Raw genomic sequence first — 20,553 nt, forward strand, 5'->3', positions numbered from 1 at the left:
TATCTCGGCTTCCATTTCATGGCCGCCCTCTCGTCGGTGTTTGGTCTAGTGGTGGTCGTGCTGTGGCGAGGTACATGCACACACAGAATTCTCGATCGACTCGACGGATTCAACGTGCTTTGCTTTGGATCGTAGTCGTGGACGGAAGCGCAACATGGACTCGACTTGCACGAGACTCGTTCGATGCGCCGGACGGGCGACAGAGCACGATCATGGAAGTCGTCGGCGACGCGGCGTACATCTACGGCGGCGTTGGTGACGGCGACCACAATATCTACGACGACACGTGGAAGGTACGCTAAATAAACGGTCCTGACATAGTCGCGCCAGCAACTCGTGTACTCTTTGTCATGTCCTGATGCAAGTCTAGTTTGATTTGGTGCACCGTGTGTGGCTTCCGATCGTCACGACCGACAACCCTGGTCTTCGATTCGACCATGTCTCGGCCGTGCGAACATCGACGCGAGAAGTGTTCATTTACGGCGGCATGTCGTTGAACATAAGCGCGTTGAACCAGGTTCTGGGATGGACCTATGATGATGGGTACATTCAGCAAGGCGACGTGTGGGTGCTGGACACCGTGGCCGAAACATGGACGGAGGTGGTGGCGCTTGCTGATGATAGTGGGAATTGGCCATCGGCACGAAGCGAGGCGACGGCCGTGACGGTGGGGGACGCTGCCATGGTCGTATTTGGCGGTGTTGTCATCCCGACCAACCTCTCGATCACTCCTGTCGATCTCAACGACCTCTGGCGCTTGGATTTTACCACGAAGCAGTGGACAGCGCTCAAAACATCCCCCGGAAGCGCCAAGCCAGCCGCTCGCTTTTCCCATTCCGCCACGACCATACCACGTACAACAGCGATCGCCATGTATTCGAACCTCATGGGCATGCGAGTAGTTGGGAATGTCGAGCACATGGTGGTTCTAAGTGGCCGCCACATTTTGCAAGACAGGTGGTCCATTCTAGACGATGCATGGATGATTCCATTGCCTGCGTCGCAAGAGGTACGAGAATGTCGTCGTTCGTTCAGTTGAAACTCGGTGCTTTTTTGCCAGGATGCCAAGGCGACTTTGGCCTGGATTCCCTTGAGAGCTAACCCCGCTTATGACCGCATCTATTCCGGGGTCGTATATGCCCATCAAGGCCTGTGGATGGTCGGGGGCGTCAACTACATTGAGGTCGACAACGCCGTTGCATACCCCGACACCATTTACGCCGCCACCGATACGCTCCCAGCGTTGGATCTCAAGTTCGACTACGTCTCGGATGCGGTACGACCATTGCCCGAGACGGACAGGCCTCATGGTGTGCGCCTCCTCAGTCCACTTTGACCGCTCGCTTCAATCACCGAATGGCCATCTACAAGTCCAACATCCTAGTGTACGGCGGCAAGTTTCGGGACTGCTACGGCGACCTGTGGATGCGAAACACGACAGTGCTCCCGGCCGAGTCGTCACCGTACATCAGCAGCGATCGCAACGCCATGAATCCGTTGTTGTTTCTGTTGCTCGCGTTCATCGTGCTCTTCATCACGTGCATCTTCCTCATCGCATACCTGTACAAGCGCCTCTACCAACACCAGGTGCGACCAGGCATGGTAGACAGTGGCCAAGGTGATCGTGGTTGTCGTGGCAGGGGGTCCGGCATGCCGTGTCGGACGTCGTGCGACCGCGCGGGTTGTCGCAGGAGGACATCAATCACTTTGAACTTGTCAAGGTGCAGTGTGGCCATCCGTCCCTTTGGCAAGTGCAATGTGATGTTCATGAGGTTGCTTTTTGGTTAGTTTGCGCCAGTTCCAGCGGCGGATGTAGCCGACGAAATGTGCCCCATCTGTCTGGTACGTTTGTCGGAATGCGACGAGTGGTGACCGATGGCATTTCGTCCAGGTGGAGTACGTGCCTGATCAAGACTTGAGACAACTCCCCTGCAACCATCGGTTCCATCCCGCATGCATTGACGAGTGGCTCCATAAAAATCAAGTGAGTTTCCACGGCATGCGGCACACACTCAGGACAGGACGCTGATAGACGTGTCCGATGTGCAAACGCGACATGGCCTTCCCCATGCATGCTCAACCGCGAAGCGACCTCCCACGGCCTCGCACCCCAGGCGTCCTTGTAGATGATGCCCTGCTCAATGATTAGCCCATTGCACATGAGTGGAGTGCACAAAGACGTCGGCAATTACTCCACCCCACCTTTCCTGGTGACTCAGTACCACCTGGCTCCAGTTTTGGACAAGGTGGCTCGTTCATTTGGTCACATTCATGCGCTTGGGGTCGGCGTTTGGTCATGCCGTGGAAGCGGAGCAACACCGCATCGCGATGGATGCATGACCCACTGACAACGTGTCGAAGGATTCAAGTCGAGCAGCAGGGTGGATGGCGTCATCCAGCCATGCAGCATGGTCGGTTCATTGCCCTATTCGACGCCCTAAACTCCAAAGCTCGACGAAACCATTCATCGTTTGACTTGTGTCAGCACTTGCTCGAACACGATGGACCACAGGGGCGTCGTACCCTTTCATGAATGTGATCGGGCTTTTGGTTTGCGGACACGCCATGAACTCTGCAGCTACAGCATGGACTCTCGATTCGTATTCGCGGTGGATGATTTGCAAATTCTCGTCATGGTGTCCATAGCGGCTCCTGCGTGCAGGGATGACCCGAGGGCGTTCTGGTCCGTCGACGGAGCCCGTTATTCCCGCGTTTGTGTCAGATGCGTTGCTGTTCGTGGCGACAGGTTGAAACAAGACCGCCCGAATTGCTCTCCTCCATGGAGAGCTATTGGGGCGGTCTGTCGGTTTATTTACGCGCCGGGTGACGGTGGAGGCGCACGAGTCGATTTTGATAGCCGAAAATCTGTGCCAAGGAAACCCGCCAGGGACACTGAAAGGCAGTCAGACCGTCCTGCTCGTCAGAATACGAGCATGCGATGGCAGACTGGCTACACCAGGTCGTGGTTTGCTCTAACACGCTCGTGGCGCAAGCCAAGCAAGCGCACAACACGCTCCAAAGCGCAGTCCGGCCGCCGACCTAGGTCGTATCGAACGATGTCATTGTTATCTTGGACTTGATCAAGATGCCAATAATTGTGTCTGTCCGCGCCATCCAAGCGAAAACGACGCTCATCTTTTTTGCGGACACCCTCTTCCACGTCACCCTCTCGTGTGGCCGCCCCATATTCGCCGTCCAATTCATTCAAGAGCAGGGACTGGTCAACCTGTCCTTGACCAAAAAAACAAGGGGTGTGTGGAATCGCTCCAGTTGCAAAACCATTCGGCATCACGGGTCTATTCAACGATGTTTCAAGGACATGATGCGCATCGCCACCTTTCGCATTCCCCGGCGGCTGACCAGAACGATTCCCTACATGGCTAAACCATGCATTATCCCTCCAAGCACGTCTCAAGTTGGTCACGATGAACGTGGCGTTTGGGCTAACGTCTGCGGTGTTGGTCGTCTCCGGTACACACCCTCGCACGACTAGTCTCGAGTCATGTGCAATTGCCCCCTCGTTGCTCGTCGCAAAACCGTTGCCTCCACTAATTGCCGCTACACGGGCATGGCCAATGTCCCGTGCAGCAGCACCAGTTCTTGTGACGCTCAGATGAGAATGGCATCGCCACCATGTCTACAAATCAAATGCTCGTCAACACACATCGGGGGTTTGACTCCCACGTAGATGGTGATGGATGGCTTGCATGACATATCGTGTGGGTGTGATGGCTTCATTGGAGCCATGGGGATTGCCCACGTCGGTGTTCGCAGTGAAGTATGATGAGCCAGAGGCCGCGCTTTGCGCTCGGGTGACGACTACAGGTTAGCATGCGTCTTGGTGTCGAACATGACCAAAGAAACAATGTTTCGATGGTGCAATGCTGTCATCGTGATGTCCATCGCAACGATGGAACTACCTTGCGACGTTGCACGAGATGGAGCTCGGTCGTTGTGGTACACCAATGTCGTTGCCACTCACGTCAGGAGCGACACACTGCAAGATCACTCGCGCTGTGTCCGGTAATTTGGTGAAGTCGCACAGGTTGAGCAGTCTTGGCATGGTCACGTGGCCACGAAGTACGGTTCACATGCATCCATTGCAAAAGTTTCCAACCACTTTGCGAAAGCATCCTCACAAATGGGTCGCCTTGACTCGAAAAACACAGCCGTGAAGCGCGTGACCTCACCACAGTGTACAACCTCCAAACATCGCCCTGGTCTTCAAGCGAGGTGGACGTTCAAGTGCCGACGGCGCGACAATCCAAAGGGCCCGTTGATGTTTCCCAAGGCAATCTATTTATAAGCGGGTTTGGCGTCCTTGCTGTGCCAGGTTTTCCTAGTGGCATCGACGCCATGAGCCCTCGTCGTGCTTTTCCCTACGTTGTGCTGCTGTGGGGATGCGGCATCATTGGTAAGGTGATGCAAGGCCAATTCCTGGCCCTCCCTGTCCACACTGCTGACGACGCTCACCACACGAACAACGTATAGGGATGGAGCATACCACAGCTGCAGTCGTGCACTCCCCTTGGACTCAAGTGTCGGCCCAACTTGTACCGCAGCCCATGGCTCGGGAAGGCACGGTGCTGGAAGTTGTCGGAGATCATGCGTATATCTACGGCGGCGCAGGTGACGAGAACGACGCCGTGTTCAACGACACGTGGAAGGTAAGGTTCCACGACGGTTGCTGCGATGCCCATGCTAGAACTGGTCTTCCAACGCGTAGTTTGATTTTCTCAACAAACGGTGGAGCCAACTCACGGCCACAGCAGTCAATCCTGGGCGTCGATATGACCACGTGTCGGTGCGTGGGACTCGATCCCGTCCCGACCGTCAATGCTTGTCACAGGCAGTGCGAGGAACGGATGTGTACATATTTGGCGGAACGAAATACGCCGCAAAAGCGGTCGTCGAGGACTTTTCATTCCAACTGAACGACCTGTGGAAGCTCGATACAACACAAGGCACGTGGGTCGCCGTCGACAAGGGAGGGCGCACCCTCACGACTCCGCGCCCCATCCCTCGCAGCCAAGCGACCGCTGTGTCAACTCCTCAAGCCATGGTTGTGTTTGGCGGCGTGATCATCCCAAACACCATGGATATCTATCCGGTGGACCTGGGTGACGTATGGAAGTTCGACTTTGACACCCTCGTGTGGGAGGAGGTGGCGGTCGCTTCCAATTCGAGTGTCCCCACTGCCCGCTTCTCGCACACAGCGACGACTGTCCAGCGTAACAACTTCCTTTATGGTCTAGGTCTGACAACGTGTGTAGTGAACGGAGTGGTGTATATGGTCGTGTTCAGCGGGCGTCAAAATTTCGACAGGCGATGGACGATTCTGAACGATGCGTGGATGCTGCCGTTGATGTCGGTACGTCGAAATGGATGGAGCTCGACGACACTTGCCACAACAGGGGCCGGAGCTGCCGTCATGGACACGGTTGAGTGCCACCCCCCCGTTCGGACGTATCCTGTCGGCCATGGTCTCTACCGACTCGTACTTGTGGCTCTTTGGCGGGTTCGCTTTTGACACCCAAGCGACCGGTCGAGGAGTCGCGTTTGATGGCATGCTGGGGGCAGCCACGTCGCCATTGCCGACCTTGACGTTGATCGAGGACAACCTGCAGGTGCCACCCCCACGTTGGTTGGTTGGCGAACTCAGTGGACGACCTAGTTCGACAACGCGGGCGAACAACTCGACATCAGCGCATTGGACGGGCCGTCTGCCCGATTTGGCCATCGCATGAGCGTGTGGAATGGCAATATTGTCGTGTATGGGGGCAGGTTCATGCAATGCCTGGGCGACCTCTGGCTTCGCAATGCGTCCGTGTTGCCACGAGGGGCAAACACGGACACAACGACCGCACCTCGATTGATACAGGTCATGTCGACGATGCTCACGCTGAGTCTCGTACTGCTTGTCCTCTCTGCGTGTCTCTTGGTTGTACTCGTGGTGATCAAGCGACACAGACGTCGACAGGTGGCGGATGTTGGACGTAGTTGCCATCGTGACTTTGTTCATGTGTAGAGCATCGTGATGGATGCCACCGCGTCGCCAAGCGCAGGCCGTCGAGGTCTATCGGTTGACGAGATCGCCCAGTTCAAGCTCGTGCCATTTCACCCGTCGGCATCGACAGCTCCCACCGACGAAATATGTCCGATTTGTCTCGTACAGTCATATGATTCGTTCATGCCACTCTCTCATGAAGCGGTGTGCGTAGGTCGAGTTTGTGGCAGACGAACAGCTACGACAACTCCCCTGTCAGCATCACTTCCACGCCGCGTGCATTGGCGAGTGGCTCGAGCACAATTTGGTGACGTGACAGCAGAAGCCATGCCATGCTCACCCTTCCTTGTGGTAGACGTGCCCAATGTGCAAGCGCGACTTGTCTCCTGCTGCCTACACTGCAGCGCCAGCTTCTGCAGTCGCGGCTACCACCGTAGCATCACCGCAGCCACCACCAACTGCAAGCAGTGCTGCTGTGGTGCCGCTGCCAGGACGCATCGACATGGACTAGCGCTGGTTGGTTTCGTCACATCCTCCTCGTGTGGGGGGCCGGTTCGACCGTCCAGCTGGTTGCATTGGACCCACCACCATAAAATAATAGCATTCGTTGAAATTATAATAGCTGATGCCTTGTATGCAATATATTTCGCTTCTCGAAATCTATTTTAAGGACATGGATTTGCCAAAAAACACAAGCTTCTCGTCCATCATCATCATTGCGACTTCTTCACCATGAGTGCGGAGCTCCTGTCCGACGACATGCTGATATCGCCGTCGCACCCCGCACACCTCTTGCGCCAGTATAGCCTCAACATTCCTCGGTCAGGCTCCCATCTCCTCCATCAGAAGGCGGCGCTGAACAGTGCACGCAACTGGCACAACTTTCACAAAAAGTGGCGCACTCCACCCGACGCCGTGTTCGACGCTGCCACAATCTACCACGACGACGTCGTCGAAGCAATTTTTGGCGAGGGTGTGTTAGGAATTGAGTTTGCTATCGACGACAGCACGGGTCGCGTCGTGATCAAGAGTACCCCTGTCAACGTTCCGTCAACGCTGCCATCGTCGTCGCGCCATTTCAAATCCCAATCGTCCACGCAGGTGGTTGTCGGGGATCAACTTCGTCCAGGGCTTGCTGTTGATGGCATCAATGACCAACAGGTCACTGGCCTTCGTGGGGACGAAGTGCTCCACCTCCTCGCGTCCACCCCGCGACCAATGTACGTGAGCTTCGTCGCATGCACCAGCAATATGGTGGTGTGCCGTCTCTGCGAATGCCGCATGGAAGCGTCTCAGCTCGACGAACACACCGAGTTGTGCGTATTCTCCAAGAAGCACGAGCAGGAAGCTAGCCAGGTGAATTCCATGCTCAGCAGAATCGCGGACGTCTTGGAGTCAAACATGCGGACGCAGGACATGCTGTCGTACTTTAGCGCCTCCGACATTGCGTTTTACCAAACGATGCGCTCGATTGCGCAGCAGGTGCAGTCGTATCTCGCTCTCATGCGCCTGATAAACTTGATCGGCAGGCGGCGGCGTGCGACATTGCGAGTGTCGACTCGTTCGAACTGTGTGTTCGCCTGATGAAGTTGCTCGACCAGGATTGTGATGCTGCGCTCGAACGACCTACGTCCAGCTGCGTCGTCGATCGCGGGGCCAAATATTGCGCGCGCATTCGACACTTGATTCACTCCAAGATGAACCACATGAGAAAAACGCACAAGAATATGCTCGTTCATCATGCGCCAGCTCCAATCTACCGCACGAAATCTCTCGAGAACCAAGACAACAATCGCCGCCACTCTTTAAGCACAGCCACGTTGGGCAGTGTTGGCGTCAAGCCCCCGACGTTTCGAGTCACGATTGAGTACGTGCCAAGTGTATTTGGATTTTGCCGTGGCTTCTTGAAATTGCGTTTGAAGTGACGCGGTTGCGACGAACGGACATGTAGCGACTTTGACATTATCAAGCCCATTTCGAGAGGCGCGTATGGCAAAGTGTACTTGGCCAAGAAAAAAACGACGGGCGATCCGTACGCGATTAAAGTGTTGGCGAAGGAGCACGTGTTGAGGAAAAACCAGGTAGTAGTGCAGCTGAAAATCGTGTGGCTGGGAATGACACGGTTGTAGCTTTCCAACATCGAAGCGGAACGGGATATTTTAGCCAACATGCAAAGTCCATTTGTCGTTAAGCTGTTTTGGACATTTCAATCGCAGTGCGTCGACGAGAGGTTGTATGCAGCCCGACCGCTGACAACGTCGTCGTTGCATTAGGTACAACCTGTTCTTGGTCATGGAGTACTTGCCTGGAGGGGACTTTATGTCGCTTCTTGAATGCATCGTGCGCCTCGAAGAACGGGTAATCGTGCGTGGGAAACGACAACGTCAAGGTTGCCGACGCATCGTCACGACGTTGATGTGGGTTAGGTGGCCTGCATATACATTGCCGAGATTGCACTGGCACTCAATCATTTGCACTCGAAGGGGTGCGTGCATCGGTGAGTGGTCACGTTGCCCTAAACAACACGTGCGACCTCCAACGAGATGAGTTGTGGCGCAGGGACTTGAAGCCGGACAATATTTTAATTGCCTCAAGTGGCCACATCAAGGTAGCGACCGTCTCGCTGCGCTTCTCGCCATGGATGATGACTGGCTGTAGCTGACCGACTTTGGCCTGTCCGAAGAAGGAGTCTCCATGACCGACACCGCGCAGTCCACCGACCGACGGCAGTCCTCTGAAGGCGACAGCGATAGCGACATGTGTCACGACTTTAGTGACGACGAAGATCTGTTGGAAGTAAATGACGTGTTTCATGGCACTCGAGACGACAGCGGGAGGGCGAGCGTTGGCTTGCGGGGCGAGTTTTTGGGTGCATTTGTCGCGAGCCCGAAATCCCAAAGCGGGTCAAAGCATCGTTGTGGAACGCCCGATTACTTGAGTCCCGAGATTCTACTTGGCCACAAGCATGGCACTCCCGTCGATTACTGGGCCCTGGGGGTCATTTTGTACGTTTTCTTGAGAAGTGACCACGCGGTCATGTTTACATTGTTAGGTACGAAATGCTCGTGGGGTTTCCTCCGTTCAACGACGACACAGTGGAAGCGATCTTTGCCAACATTTTGAACCGCCGCATCGACTGGCCCAACGAAGACCAGCGCTTGAGTCCCCACGTGGAAGACCTCATCAACCGTTTGTTGGACCTCAACCCAGACACCCGCATGGGCTGGTCCGACTTGATTGTCCATCCTTTCTTCCAGGACCATGGACTCAACTGGGACACGGTGCTCGAGACGACGCCGCCGTTCGTGCCGACACTGGACGATCCGTACGACACGAGCTACTTTAACAATCGCAACTTGACGGAAGCATTTGTCGACGACAACGGCGACGCCATGCCCGAAACCATCCGCTCGTCGCCCATCGTGGCTGCTACAAAGTCCATTAATATTCCAAGCAGCAAGTCGTCGAGCACCTGCGGCGCGTCAACTGGAAAACTGTCAGCGTCGTCAGGTCCATTCAACAGTTTGCTGGACGGCAGCATGGTCGCCAGTCCTGCCATGACGCCCGAAGCATTTCGCACGTTTAGCTTTACCAACATGCACGCACTGGCTGCGGCGGGCCGCGAAGAAGCGCTCGAGAAAATCATCGGCGGCCGAGACCATGCTCTTGGAACCACGACGTCGAATCGTAACTTATGGCTGTGACGAGTTCTTCCCAGTCGTGTATTTATGGTGAAACCCGTCGCCATGCCATTGTGTGCACATCTTGACTTCCTCGAACGAAATTCTAGACAACCATGTCGATGTACGAAAACTAACGTGAAATTCAATTCACCAATCACATATTTTTGGCATTTAACTGGATTATTTAATCGCGGACTAACAGTAAATCGTTGAATAATCGTTTAAAGGCAACATAGTTGAAGTAATCGGTGGCCAATCAGAACGGCGGAACAAAATCCCGAGTCCGCCAATCGTTTGTGGGAAGTTGTTGGCCATGGCGAAATCGTCCAAGCGAGGTCCGGTGAAGAACGGTGCATCCGTGCATGCAGCTCCTGTTGCCGAGAAGCGAAAGGCCGTGTATTACAGTGGGTCGAGCGACGAAGAAGACGACTCGTACAGGAGGGGTATTCCGTTGCCGTCGCTCGAGAATGCTCGAGTCCGCGACTTCACGGATCAAGTGATCGTGGTGGAGGCCAAAAGCAAGAAGAACAAGAAGAAGGGTAAGAAGGAGCCGGCACACGTACCGAATGAAGAGCCTCGGAAGAAGAAACCTCTCGAGGATTTGCCGTTGGAAGAGCGAAAGAAGCGACTGCTTGAGCAACAAGCAATTCGGTCCGAAAAGGTCGTGTGGCGCAAGTTTGGTCGGGAAAACTCGGCATTTGAAGAGTACTACCGCAATTTGTGGGGTTTCGATCAAGAAGAATGGAGAACGTTTACTAAGTGCTTGGAAACCCCTCCGTCCGTGCACTTTCGAATCAACGGTACCCTCCATGTGTCAACATGATTCAGTCGCACCACAGCCATGCCCTAGGCACATTCCGCAGCTTAAGCGACATAGCCAAAGGCAGCTTAGAGTGCGACTTCGATGTGGATGGGTCTGTGCTGAAGCTGCCTTCTGGCGAGGAAAAGCCCTTGCAATTGCGACCTGTCGCATTTGACGAGGCTACGTGGAAGGTATTTGATGTGATTTGTCGGTGATGTAATTGACTTTGTGTTGTGGCGGTGCAGATTAACGTGGACAGCAAGACCCTGCGAAAAACCAAGCAATTGGACGGTGTTAACACTTTCGTTCGAGACCAAACCACGATCGGAACTCTTATCCGCCAAGAACCCACCAACATGTTGCTGCCCATCTACTTGGACGTCCAGCCTGGCCATAGTGTACGACTGTACCTTGTCACCTTTGGGTTTTACACGAGTTCTAGGTGCTGGACTTGAATGGATCGGGGGCAAGCCGCGCAGCACAAATCGTTCAAGGGTTGCAGGACCAAACCGACGAGTTCGAGCCCAAGGGCGTGCTCGTGGTGAACGAACATGATGCTGCAAGTGCGACTAAGGCCGTTCGCATGGTCTCACAAACCGTGGCAAATGCTGCCAGTGTGATTGTCACAGCTCACAAGGTTCAAAGCACTTCCCTGATACTTGGAAAGTCTCAAGCGTCTGGAGGATTCATCGCAACGAATTCGTAGAGCGAAGAGTTCCCCTCACTTGACGACGACAATTCCGTATTGTTTGACCGCATTCTGTGCTCCGTACCATGCTCCGGGGACGGCTCGATCCGGAAGTTCCCAGAAAAGTGGCGGTGTTGGACGCCAAATACAGCGTTTGGATTCCACGCAACACAGTTGGAATTGGCCTCGCGCTCGCTCCAGCTCTTGGCCGTGGGCGGCCGCCTCGTGTACGCGACTCGAGCGTTTAGCCCAGTGGAAAACGAAGCCGTTGTAGCTGAGTTACTGCGATCGGGAGCTTGCACAGTACGTGTATACTTTGCTGCTTCTTGGATTCCTTGTGCTGGTTGCTGCGATGATGTGCGAGGTTTAACATTCGTCCCAGTTGGTGGACGTATCCGACGTTGTGCCTTCATTGCAAACCCGGCCCGGGCTGGCCTCTTGGACAGTCGTGGACGACTCGTTATCTGTGCTCAAATCATACGAGTCCACTTCGGAAGACATGCGCCGCCGGCTCAGGCTTCGTTCGACCATGTTCGCTCCTTCATCGTCAGAGGCTTCGTCATTCCATTTGGATCGGTGTGTCCGGGTCTTGCCTCACGACAACGACACCCACGGCATATTTGTCGCCGTCCTTGAGAAGACGAAAGATGTCGAGGCCGTTGCAGTTGGACCTGCCGCCGCGCCGCCGGCATCCGTGGCCAAGAAGGACAAGAAACATGCATCCAACAAGCAACAGGCGAAGCAGAAACAACGTGTCGGCGTGTACAGCCCTGTCGATCCCGCGCATTACAAGGTTGTGTCGAAGGGGTTTGGCATCGACTTAGCGCCGACGTTTTTTGTGGAGCATTTGAACTTTACCAAAACGCGTGACGTCCATTTTGTCACGGAGGGCGTCGCCAAGGTAATGCGATATGCTTCCATCATATTTGGTCTGACGGTCGGGAACGCCCTTGACAGGTACTGGTGACCTATGCAGGACGACTGCATGTGCACAAAGCAGGGACAACTGCGTTTCACATGACCCCCTCAGGTTGTGTTGTCGCCGACGACGGCCTTCGTGCAATTGTTCGACACTGCTCGGACCGTGTGATCTCGTTGGGCATGGAAGAATTCACTCAACTTGGTACATATCGATAAACCGGATGCATGGAGTCGTGCTAAGCGTAGAATTTTGTAGTGAACGTCAAGCATGCATGGCTCAAGCACTTGAGTGAGAACGCCCAAACCCAGCTCAACAAGTTGGACGATGGCAGTGTCATGTTGGCCCTCGATGAAAGCGAACCGGTACAAACGGCGGACACGGACATTGTCGTCATCGCGAACAAGCGCCATTCGTCGTTGTCGGTCACGGCATCTTCCAGCGCGCTTGGGCGTATCAAGGCGCTGATGCTCGAATTGAATGTCGATGAAGAGGATGAGAAGGACGGATATGACTCGATGGAGTACGACGAGTAGTTCCCGACGGGGCTGTAGGAATCGACGTGGCAAGACGAAAATACAAGTTTTTCCCAGCTCAAACTGCGGCCGTTGGGACACGTCTGGCATGGCTGTGCATAGTTGCGGGGAACACCTAGGAAGCACTTGTCAACCAAATTACTATCGAGCAAGAGCAAGTGTCTCCAGGAAGACCACAGGAGTAGTGATTCAAGAGCACGGGCTCCTTCTTGGTGCCGCGCCGGAAGGGCAAGGTCGCCACTTGCGTCATCTTTGCAATCCTAATTTCACAAGGCCGAAATGTCTCGGATATGCTGGCGACAAACCTGAACCAACCTTGAAGTTAAAAATCCGCCAATCAGACGACGCCATGGAGAAGCAATGTCGAACGAACGTTGCCGCATTGAACCTAGGCGCCCGGGGACGCATCGCAACCACAAAGGTAATCCGTAGCGGTGGTGGACGCCGCGAGTGTCCCGTCTTGCGAGAAGTCTCCAACCTATAGAACAGTACGAGCAAGGCACGATGGAGTGTATTCGTTTAGCGCAACACGATTATGTTGCCAACGATATGTATTTGTAGAGGCGATGTATATCGTACAACGTACAAAGCATGTATGTCCACGTTCGGTCGACAATGTACTCTTCGTACATCTAGAACTGCGGAATGGAGTCATGAAATGTAATTGAGGTCGATTTTTTGGAAAAACAGGGATGTGTCGAATCCCAGTGAAATGGCATAATCTGATTGGGTGGGATTTGAAAATATGGGCATCTGATTGGTTGAAAGCGATTCGTCGTCCCTTTCGTCGATGGCGAGAGTCAGTTACACCAAAGTATCCGCGAAAATATTAAAATTCCAGCCACCAATCCTACGTGATCAAAGCAGGTTTTGACCATCAGCTCCACCCACCTTCCGAAGGCAGGCGGCGCTAGAGATACAAGAGACCGACCACCTCTCCACCACTTGCGCACACTCAGGGACACGCCGGCACGCATTGACGCTCCAGCTCATCCCCGTTGTTCATCTCGGCAAACATACTACGTCATCCCGTCCATCCATGCAACAACGTCGTCGATTACATCCGGCGACTACCGCGGCTGCTGCACTCGGGCCGAAAAAGAAGCAGCTGACCCCAAAGCCCAACGTGCTCCAACTGAAGAAGAAAGGTATGTATCGGTATTGACTAGTGAAGGGTCTCTGCGCTGCTGGATCTAATCCACGACGGAATCGATGGGTGAGTAGTCGTCGACCCCATGACCGACAAAACGCCAAAGAAGAAAAAAGGGAAGCAAGCCACCGTTGAAGCCATCGGTGCAGGTCCATCATCACCCGCGTGGGGCATTCCCTGCGACTCTCTTCCCAAACCAGAAACGACCACTTCGCCCCTGAAAGCGCCGAGTTGGTACTCCGGCACCCTTACGGGATCACTGGACGACAGGTACCCCGCCCATCCTGCTTGTATATATTCGCGGTTTGACTTTTGCATATTTGGTAGACTGCATCAGGAAATTGTCGAGTATGCCAGATACACGCGTGCAATTGTGTCTGAAATGGCTGTGCACATCGAAAAAACTATCGAGCTGGTGCGAACGAGCGTGAGAAAGTTGTGGCCAGAAGCGACAGTCGAGACATATGGGTCGTATTCCACTGGCATTTGGTTGCCCAGCAGCGACATTGACCTTGTCATCCTGGTACTGTGTCGCTCCTCTCTGTGTGTCAAGAATCGGAGGGATGCTTATTCTTTGTCGACGAGTAGGGCACGTCAGATGATGCCAGCGCCAATCTCAAACGTCTTGCGGCGTCGCTGAAACACGAAAAGTGGGTCGAATCCATTTTGCTTGTGGAGTCGGCAAAGGTCCCGCTGCTCAAGCTAGTCAGGTACGGCCTTGCCACGGTGTTAGGAGAAACTGACGTCGACATTTAGCACGGACTCGTCGGTGCCAATTGACATTACGTTTGAGTCGGCCAACACGCACAGCGGTCTCTTGGCTCGAGACTTGATCAAGAGCTTGGTCGACGAACTCCCGGAACTATATCCACTGGCAATCATATTCAAGCAGCTCCTGCGCGAACGAGGCCTCAATGATGCGTACACGGGTGGTTTGAGCTCGTACTCGATTGTGCTGATGATTGTGCACTTTGCCCAGCTGTGGAGGTATGTCGCCTGCTTCTGGACGTCATTCATCTATTCGGTTTAGGGCTGGACCCCACGCATTCAACGCCGCGCTGATTTACGCATCGGGATCGCTTCCCACGGAACCCATCACCAGCGACTTGTCCAAGGAACCCAAGCTCAAGACTGACAGCCCGAAAAAGCAGAGGAATTCGCCCGCCGTAGCACTTACACAGGCCCCTCTACCCCCCGTTCTAAAACCTATCCCATCTGCCAATTTCACTCCAGCGAGTCCTCCTCCCGTTATTCCCAAGTCGTATGCAGCTATCCTTGAACCTACGAAGAACAGTGTCATGTCATATGCGGCTGCGGCAGTCGGACCCGCCGCGCCCATCACATATGCGTCGATGGTAGCGAAAGAAGCGTCGCTCGCGTCTTCATCGTCAATACCGAGCAACCTGAACCACCACCAAACAAAAGTCGAAGACCACCATGACATTGTCAGCGAATCAAGCAGCCAAGCGGATACAGAAGATACGTCAGCTGATGAAGCGTGCTGCAGCGATGACGAGGCCGTGCGGGTGGTGTGTCTCGGCGCTCATGCACGGCAATTGCTGGAGTTTTTCGGGTGTGTGTTCAACTACCGCAAGAGCGGTCTCAGTATTCGAAATGGCGGGTTCATTTACCGCTTGCGTGATATGAACGATACGTCGATGTCGCCAGCGATTCTCCAGCTCAAGCTCGTGATTGAAGACCCGATCCACCCCGATCGGAACGTGAGCGCTGCCAGCTTTGCCTTTCAAAAGGTCGTGGCCCTCTTTGAAGACTCGTTCTATGCACTCGAATATTTTCGACCGAACCGATTTACCCCCACGCCACTGAGTGTACTGCTGAGCTGCTCGGGGCACAGAGGGACCCACCGGCGATACGTACAAGCTGCTATTGCTGCAAATGGAAGCGACGGCGAAGAATGAGCTGCCGTGAAACACTAGTTGGTGTCGTTGATTAAACTTGGGAACAACTAAAATAAGTTATGCACTACTTTACACGCTCGTCCGATACCATTCAACGCCGGACGAGACAGCTCGGGGTATACTACCTATCCAATTGGGTGGCCTTGACGCATAGGTGGGCTTGCTACGCGAGCTGGATCGGCCACACCAAGCCAGTCGCCGCGGCCACTGGACTGGAGGCGCAGCTGAAGCAGTACTGCAACACTGGGATCGTTGCAAACACGAGGATCATGTGCATGGCAGTTCTACGTACAGATGGGTCAAAAGCGTGTCCACGAGTTGAGTAGACGCACTCAATCGTGTCTGGGGCGTGATGGGTGTATGCTTGCAGCCAAGCAAACAACCTGACCTGATTGAGGACAACGTCTGTAGTTGAGTTCTCTCGTGAAGTCATCGTTGCCTGCCGGCGGAGGGCAGTGGACGCGTCCGTTCACGGGGAAAGTAGGGCGTCCACGAACTCAGCGGGCCGTTACATGTCGGCCAATTCACCAGCTTAAGAATTCAGATCGGTTTTACAGACAGCGCTGCTGAAGTGCCAAGTCTCTCTCGTGCGACAGGCCAGCCAACCTTCCCTGGCCTCTGGGTGGCGGACGGGCGTCCATTGGGAACGGGAGCTTGAAAACAACTGTAGTCGTATCATCCACTTGCACGATCGCACGCGACCTGCACCTTGGACGGATCGATTGCCGCCGCCAGAGTTTCGACGGCCACCGTACTGTATCTCGATTGGACTGTTTCAGCTGCGTCCGGTGGAAAGTTCTCATTGATGCGAACATTATAATTCGTGTTACATTTTGTATAGTTACAAAGGGGCGATCACGTACAGTGGGTATAACACCGACCCCTCGACTGAGCACCTTTTACACAACCCTCAACCTCGCAGCGCTTGCCACCTCCATGTGATGTGCAAAGGCCTTTGCCTTGGCTGCTCTTATGGCAACCAGGAACGGTGCAACGAGCCCCTCCGCCATGAGCTTTGCACACACCCCGAGACTGAATCGCATTGGAGCATCCGCTGACGTTGCACTTCTTGCCCCCACCATGCTTGATGCAGTAATATCCTCCGACGCTGCATGTATCGCATCCAGAAAACAAGCATCGCTTGCCCCCGCCGTGCATTTTGCAGTACCCTCGCGATCGAACTTTGTTCCAGCAAGCCGGCTCGGAGCACTTCTTGGGGCACTTCTTGTTGGGGGAGGTGGTGGAGATAGTAGATTTGGACCTGCGGGTGTTGTGTGGAGAAGGTGAGCTCGTGACGAAGACCATGGGCTTTGTCTCCATGTGGTTAGGTGTTGTGAAAGCAGCGATAAGGTCACTCCAGTCGAAGTCGGGAAGGGGAATTGGGGCGAGCGCTTGTTCAGAGCTGGGCTCGTCCCCGAGGAAGTCGCTAAACATGGAGCCCACCTCTTCCCAGTTGACCATATCGTGGTCGCATTCAGCGGACAAGGGGAGGCAGGGCGACTCGATGAGGGCGACTTCTTCTACGAGGTCGGTCCAGGAGCGCTCGTTCGTGATGGCTTGCATGGTATCCACGAGGATGAATTGAATATGGGGCTCTTAGGTGGCTGCTGCGTGGCGCATTACTTGACGGTCCAGGCATGCCTTTCGGAATTCTGAATTTTAAAAAGCTCGTGAGCTTGCACGAGGGCATGCCACGTATGAAACGGCTCTGGTTACATGGCGCGCTGGCCAAATTATAATTCAACGAAACTTCTACGAATTATAATATTGCATCGACCAATTATAATTGAATTGCACCGCATCGCAGACAGCCAATCATAGACCAAAGTTTTTAGAATTTTCAACCGCCTGAGGACGCCGCTGATTGGCCAGCCCCCTTCCCCTTTTCGCCCGTCAACCCAATGCTGATACACCATATACAATTTCCAAGTTAATTAGCAGGGAAGACGTTTCTCAAGTTGGGGTCACGACGAAATACTTATCGTCGTACCGTTTATTATATACGAGAGAATCCAGCCAGGATATGATACACTAGTTGGTCGCATTCCGTTGTCAGGATCTTGCCGGCTCCAGTCATGCACAGTCTCCGTTTTGGTCTGACTCACAAGGTATTTGGCAGCGAGTGGCGGTGCTCTAGGTGAAGCACTTCCGCGCATCGCCAGGAACCTATCAAGGAGAAAGGAACAATCAACGAGGAAGGAGGCCGAGACCTGGCGATGATGGAGTGCCGACAGGAGCTCGAAGACCTGATCTTGGAGGTGTATGAAAACCTACAAAGCGACGGAGTCAACATTCTTCTGCCCGACGACATTGCTCGCAAAATTCATGGCATGGTCCATTTGGTGCGTCCACTTTCTCTTCATGAATGCTTACCTGTGAACTGATGGAGGCTGTTAATCTTGTAGCATCGAGCGTGCTCGAAGAGTGGAGACGTTGCCGCCGACGGCAGTTTGATTGCTTGCGGCCCTGGTTGCAGCCACAACCAGAAAGACGAACAACCCGAAACGAACAACAATCTCGATGATAACATCCCGAACATCCCCGAAGAAGAAATATTTCGTGTCCAACAGATGATTGAGGCCTACATGGCTCAGATCGACAAGGAAGTAACTCCAATGGTTGAGCAAGCGATTGCAGTTGCGACGACACACGTGGCTGGGCCATCCGATTTAGGCAACAGGGTGGTGGAGTCCATCGTCGCTGACGAAGACGTTCATGTGCGCAATTCAACGTTGGAGTCGATTCCAGAGAGTCCTCTTGCACCGCTGTCCCCCGCGTCTGCTACCCCTTGGTGTTCTGCTCAGGACCTCACCAACACGGAAGTAAGCATGGAAACATCTAGTCAATACTCAATGGACGACGAGTTGAAGGAGATCGAGTCGCTGAACAACCAGTATGACGAAATGTTTCAATTCATGCAAAAGGAGTTTCCCGATTTGGCAACCCGGTACTCTCCCGGCCTCGACGCCACTGATGTGGAGTCTTGTGATGGATCCGTAATGGACGACCCAGCCCAAGATTTGACGCCGCCTCCATCGCCAAAACCCATGAAGTCGAAGCTTCCCGTGATGGACGGGCGACGAGCTACAAAACAATACGTGGCACCTGCTAGCGTCTCAAAGGTTATGATGATGAAGAAGTCGTCGAACACGGAGTCCTCGACACAGTTCAAGTGCGCTGTGCAGACTCCTCTGCCCACTCCTCTCAAGAATAAGGTGGCGCAAGCTCCGCCGACCAAGACCAGCCGCAGCCGGTTGCGGCCCCCGGCGTCGGTCCCCAAGCCTGCAACACTCCCCCTACGCACGCGAAAATTTTCGACGGCATCGGATTCCAGCGATGTTATCATCACATCTGTGCCAAAGCAAGAATCCAAGCAGGACCTGGCTGCGAAGAGACGTGAAGAGAAGGAGAAGCGCGAGGCTGCGGCGCGTGAGGAGGCGCAGAAGGTTCGCGAACATCGCCGACTTCTCGCCGAAACCAAGGCCGAAGCCGAGAAGGCAGCCCGCGTCGCTAAGATCGACCTCGTGAAGCGGCGGCGAGAGGAGCGCGACAAACGCGTGCTCGCGATCAAGTAGCTGCCGCCGCTCTGCTTATCATCTCTTACTTTATTCAACAGTTTTTAATTTCAGGCACGCCACGATGTTGTCTTGTGTTTGGGATGACGCTCTCGGTCGAAAGGCCCGCTTCATGAGGATCTTTTGTCGTCGATGTTTCGCATTCGAGGCCATGGCGCTGTCGCTTCTGGTACACCCGAAACGTGTGCAGCTGGTTCCACGACACAACGCCCGTGGTGCACTGCATCAGAGCAAACGCTGGCGATGCAGAGAGAGCCGCAGTGTAGTCAAGAACGATTGCATCCGTGGGCAATTCCTTTTCGAGCTTCGACACTACAGCTTGCACGAGGGTGGGCTCCCAGCACTGCGACGTCAAAACGAGGAGCTGGGTGTGTAGCACGGTTGCTGTCAGCATGTCTTGGCATTCAAAAGCAACGCACTCGTCGAGATGGAAGCGCCGTTGGGCCGCGACAGCAACATTCGTGAGAAATGGGAGGATTTCGATGCCTCGAACGGGGTTTTGCAGAGCAATGCAGTGTAAAACACGAGCGACCCGGTGGATGAACCAAACAAGGTGCACGCGGATGGATGTGGCGCCGCTTGAATCCGTGCAACGCAGTCGGTGAGAAGTGGGGTCTTGAAAAGATCGATCCAGGTAAAGAGTGGCGTGGAACCATATGCAAACGTGCTCACGGCGTAGGTTGACGTGGACTTGAGTTGGCACTCGAGCAGCTGGACATGGAACGATCGTGTTTCTTCTTGACGTCGCAGGTACTTGACGATGTCTCTCAATGTACCTTGAGTTCTTGGGGATAGAAAGAATGGACTGTTGGCCAAACCGTCAATTGCTTTCAGTTCTTGATGAACCAGAGCTGATCGATCTGCACGGACGCATGCTGCGTCGGGACACGTGATTCCTGCATCATCCTGGCATCGCTGAATCAATTTAGACACATAAGCGGAAGTCTTGCTTGCTAGATTATGCCCAAACTCATTGGCAAGGTCTTTGTTGACGCATTCTCGCACAAGTCGCATCGCTGAAATGACCGCTCGCAACAATGTCGCATGGTTGGGCTGATGGTGCCTGAGAGCATGGCCCAGGTGCTGCAGCTGAACCGACGGTACATGAGACTTTCGTGGGCAATCGGGATCCGTCCTGTACCTGCATCAACAGAACTTGTCCTTGTTCAAACATGGACGGCGTTGGAGCAGTGGAGGCGACGGCGTCGGCCGCGATCTGCATTTGATTCAACGTAGAGCTATGAACTATATAGAAAAATGTGATCTGCTGATCT

General features: G+C 54.1%; 8 protein-coding genes across 10 annotated transcripts; 6 read left to right on the forward strand and 2 right to left on the reverse strand.

Annotated features, from left to right (window-relative positions):
• The first annotated feature begins 3 nt into the window (after window positions 1-3).
• On the forward strand, window positions 4-2,283 carry H310_04914 (hypothetical protein). Its single transcript, XM_008869463.1, has 10 exons — window positions 4-70; window positions 136-293; window positions 371-854; window positions 903-1,009; window positions 1,061-1,276; window positions 1,327-1,587; window positions 1,641-1,721; window positions 1,789-1,842; window positions 1,892-1,984; window positions 2,033-2,283. Exons 1-10 carry the CDS (start codon window positions 19-21, stop codon window positions 2,147-2,149), a joined length of 1,623 nt encoding a protein of 540 aa, XP_008867685.1. The 5' UTR covers window positions 4-18; the 3' UTR covers window positions 2,150-2,283.
• A 2,031-nt stretch (window positions 2,284-4,314) lies between these two features.
• On the forward strand, window positions 4,315-6,632 carry H310_04915 (hypothetical protein). The gene is made up of 10 exons (XM_008869464.1): window positions 4,315-4,414; window positions 4,492-4,667; window positions 4,727-4,804; window positions 4,850-5,231; window positions 5,274-5,371; window positions 5,415-5,627; window positions 5,675-5,980; window positions 6,029-6,169; window positions 6,222-6,314; window positions 6,363-6,632. The coding sequence occupies exons 1-10, from the start codon at window positions 4,357-4,359 to the stop codon at window positions 6,516-6,518; spliced, it is 1,701 nt and encodes a 566-aa protein (XP_008867686.1). The 5' UTR covers window positions 4,315-4,356; the 3' UTR covers window positions 6,519-6,632.
• A 107-nt stretch (window positions 6,633-6,739) lies between these two features.
• On the forward strand, window positions 6,740-9,711 carry H310_04916 (AGC protein kinase; the record flags this gene model as incomplete). The annotated part of the gene is made up of 9 exons (XM_008869465.1): window positions 6,740-7,489; window positions 7,537-7,874; window positions 7,959-8,088; window positions 8,137-8,222; window positions 8,281-8,365; window positions 8,434-8,504; window positions 8,567-8,615; window positions 8,666-9,012; window positions 9,060-9,711. 9 exons carry the CDS (start codon window positions 6,740-6,742, stop codon window positions 9,709-9,711), a joined length of 2,508 nt encoding a protein of 835 aa, XP_008867687.1.
• Window positions 9,712-9,991: 280 nt separating this feature from the next.
• On the forward strand, window positions 9,992-12,784 carry H310_04917. Of its 2 annotated transcripts, XM_008869466.1 has the most exons (8): window positions 9,992-10,490; window positions 10,541-10,683; window positions 10,738-10,890; window positions 10,935-11,129; window positions 11,199-11,483; window positions 11,563-12,081; window positions 12,138-12,303; window positions 12,358-12,784. In XM_008869466.1, the coding sequence occupies exons 1-8, from the start codon at window positions 10,004-10,006 to the stop codon at window positions 12,633-12,635; spliced, it is 2,226 nt and encodes a 741-aa protein (XP_008867688.1). In that variant the 5' UTR covers window positions 9,992-10,003; the 3' UTR covers window positions 12,636-12,784. The 2 variants fall into 2 exon arrangements, with proteins under 2 accessions (XP_008867688.1, XP_008867689.1); XM_008869467.1 differs by having other exon boundaries at window positions 11,199-12,081.
• Window positions 12,785-13,484: 700 nt separating this feature from the next.
• H310_04918 lies at window positions 13,485-16,464 on the forward strand. 2 transcript variants are annotated; one of them, XM_008869468.1, is made up of 6 exons: window positions 13,485-13,783; window positions 13,860-14,055; window positions 14,113-14,308; window positions 14,374-14,495; window positions 14,542-14,772; window positions 14,816-16,464. In XM_008869468.1, exons 1-6 carry the CDS (start codon window positions 13,675-13,677, stop codon window positions 15,702-15,704), a joined length of 1,743 nt encoding a protein of 580 aa, XP_008867690.1. In that variant the 5' UTR covers window positions 13,485-13,674; the 3' UTR covers window positions 15,705-16,464. The 2 variants fall into 2 exon arrangements, with proteins under 2 accessions (XP_008867690.1, XP_008867691.1); XM_008869469.1 differs by having other exon boundaries at window positions 13,485-14,055.
• On the reverse strand, window positions 15,868-17,267 carry H310_04919 (hypothetical protein; the record flags this gene model as incomplete). The annotated part of the gene is made up of 2 exons (XM_008869470.1): window positions 15,868-15,988; window positions 16,771-17,267. 2 exons carry the CDS (start codon window positions 17,265-17,267, stop codon window positions 15,868-15,870), a joined length of 618 nt encoding a protein of 205 aa, XP_008867692.1.
• A 531-nt stretch (window positions 17,268-17,798) lies between these two features.
• Window positions 17,799-19,398, forward strand: H310_04920 (hypothetical protein). The gene is made up of 2 exons (XM_008869471.1): window positions 17,799-18,046; window positions 18,110-19,398. Exons 1-2 carry the CDS (start codon window positions 17,921-17,923, stop codon window positions 19,277-19,279), a joined length of 1,296 nt encoding a protein of 431 aa, XP_008867693.1. The 5' UTR covers window positions 17,799-17,920; the 3' UTR covers window positions 19,280-19,398.
• On the reverse strand, window positions 19,265-20,522 carry H310_04921 (hypothetical protein). Its single transcript, XM_008869472.1, has 2 exons — window positions 20,421-20,522; window positions 19,265-20,368 (listed from the first exon to the last, which is right to left on the reverse strand). The coding sequence occupies exons 1-2, from the start codon at window positions 20,499-20,501 to the stop codon at window positions 19,667-19,669; spliced, it is 783 nt and encodes a 260-aa protein (XP_008867694.1). The 5' UTR covers window positions 20,502-20,522; the 3' UTR covers window positions 19,265-19,666.
• Between the last annotated feature and the right edge of the window lie 31 nt (window positions 20,523-20,553).

This window comes from Aphanomyces invadans, assembly GCF_000520115.1.
Source record: "Aphanomyces invadans strain NJM9701 unplaced genomic scaffold supercont1.8, whole genome shotgun sequence".
In the NCBI taxonomy this organism is placed as follows: Eukaryota; Oomycota; class Saprolegniomycetes; order Saprolegniales; family Verrucalvaceae; genus Aphanomyces; species Aphanomyces invadans.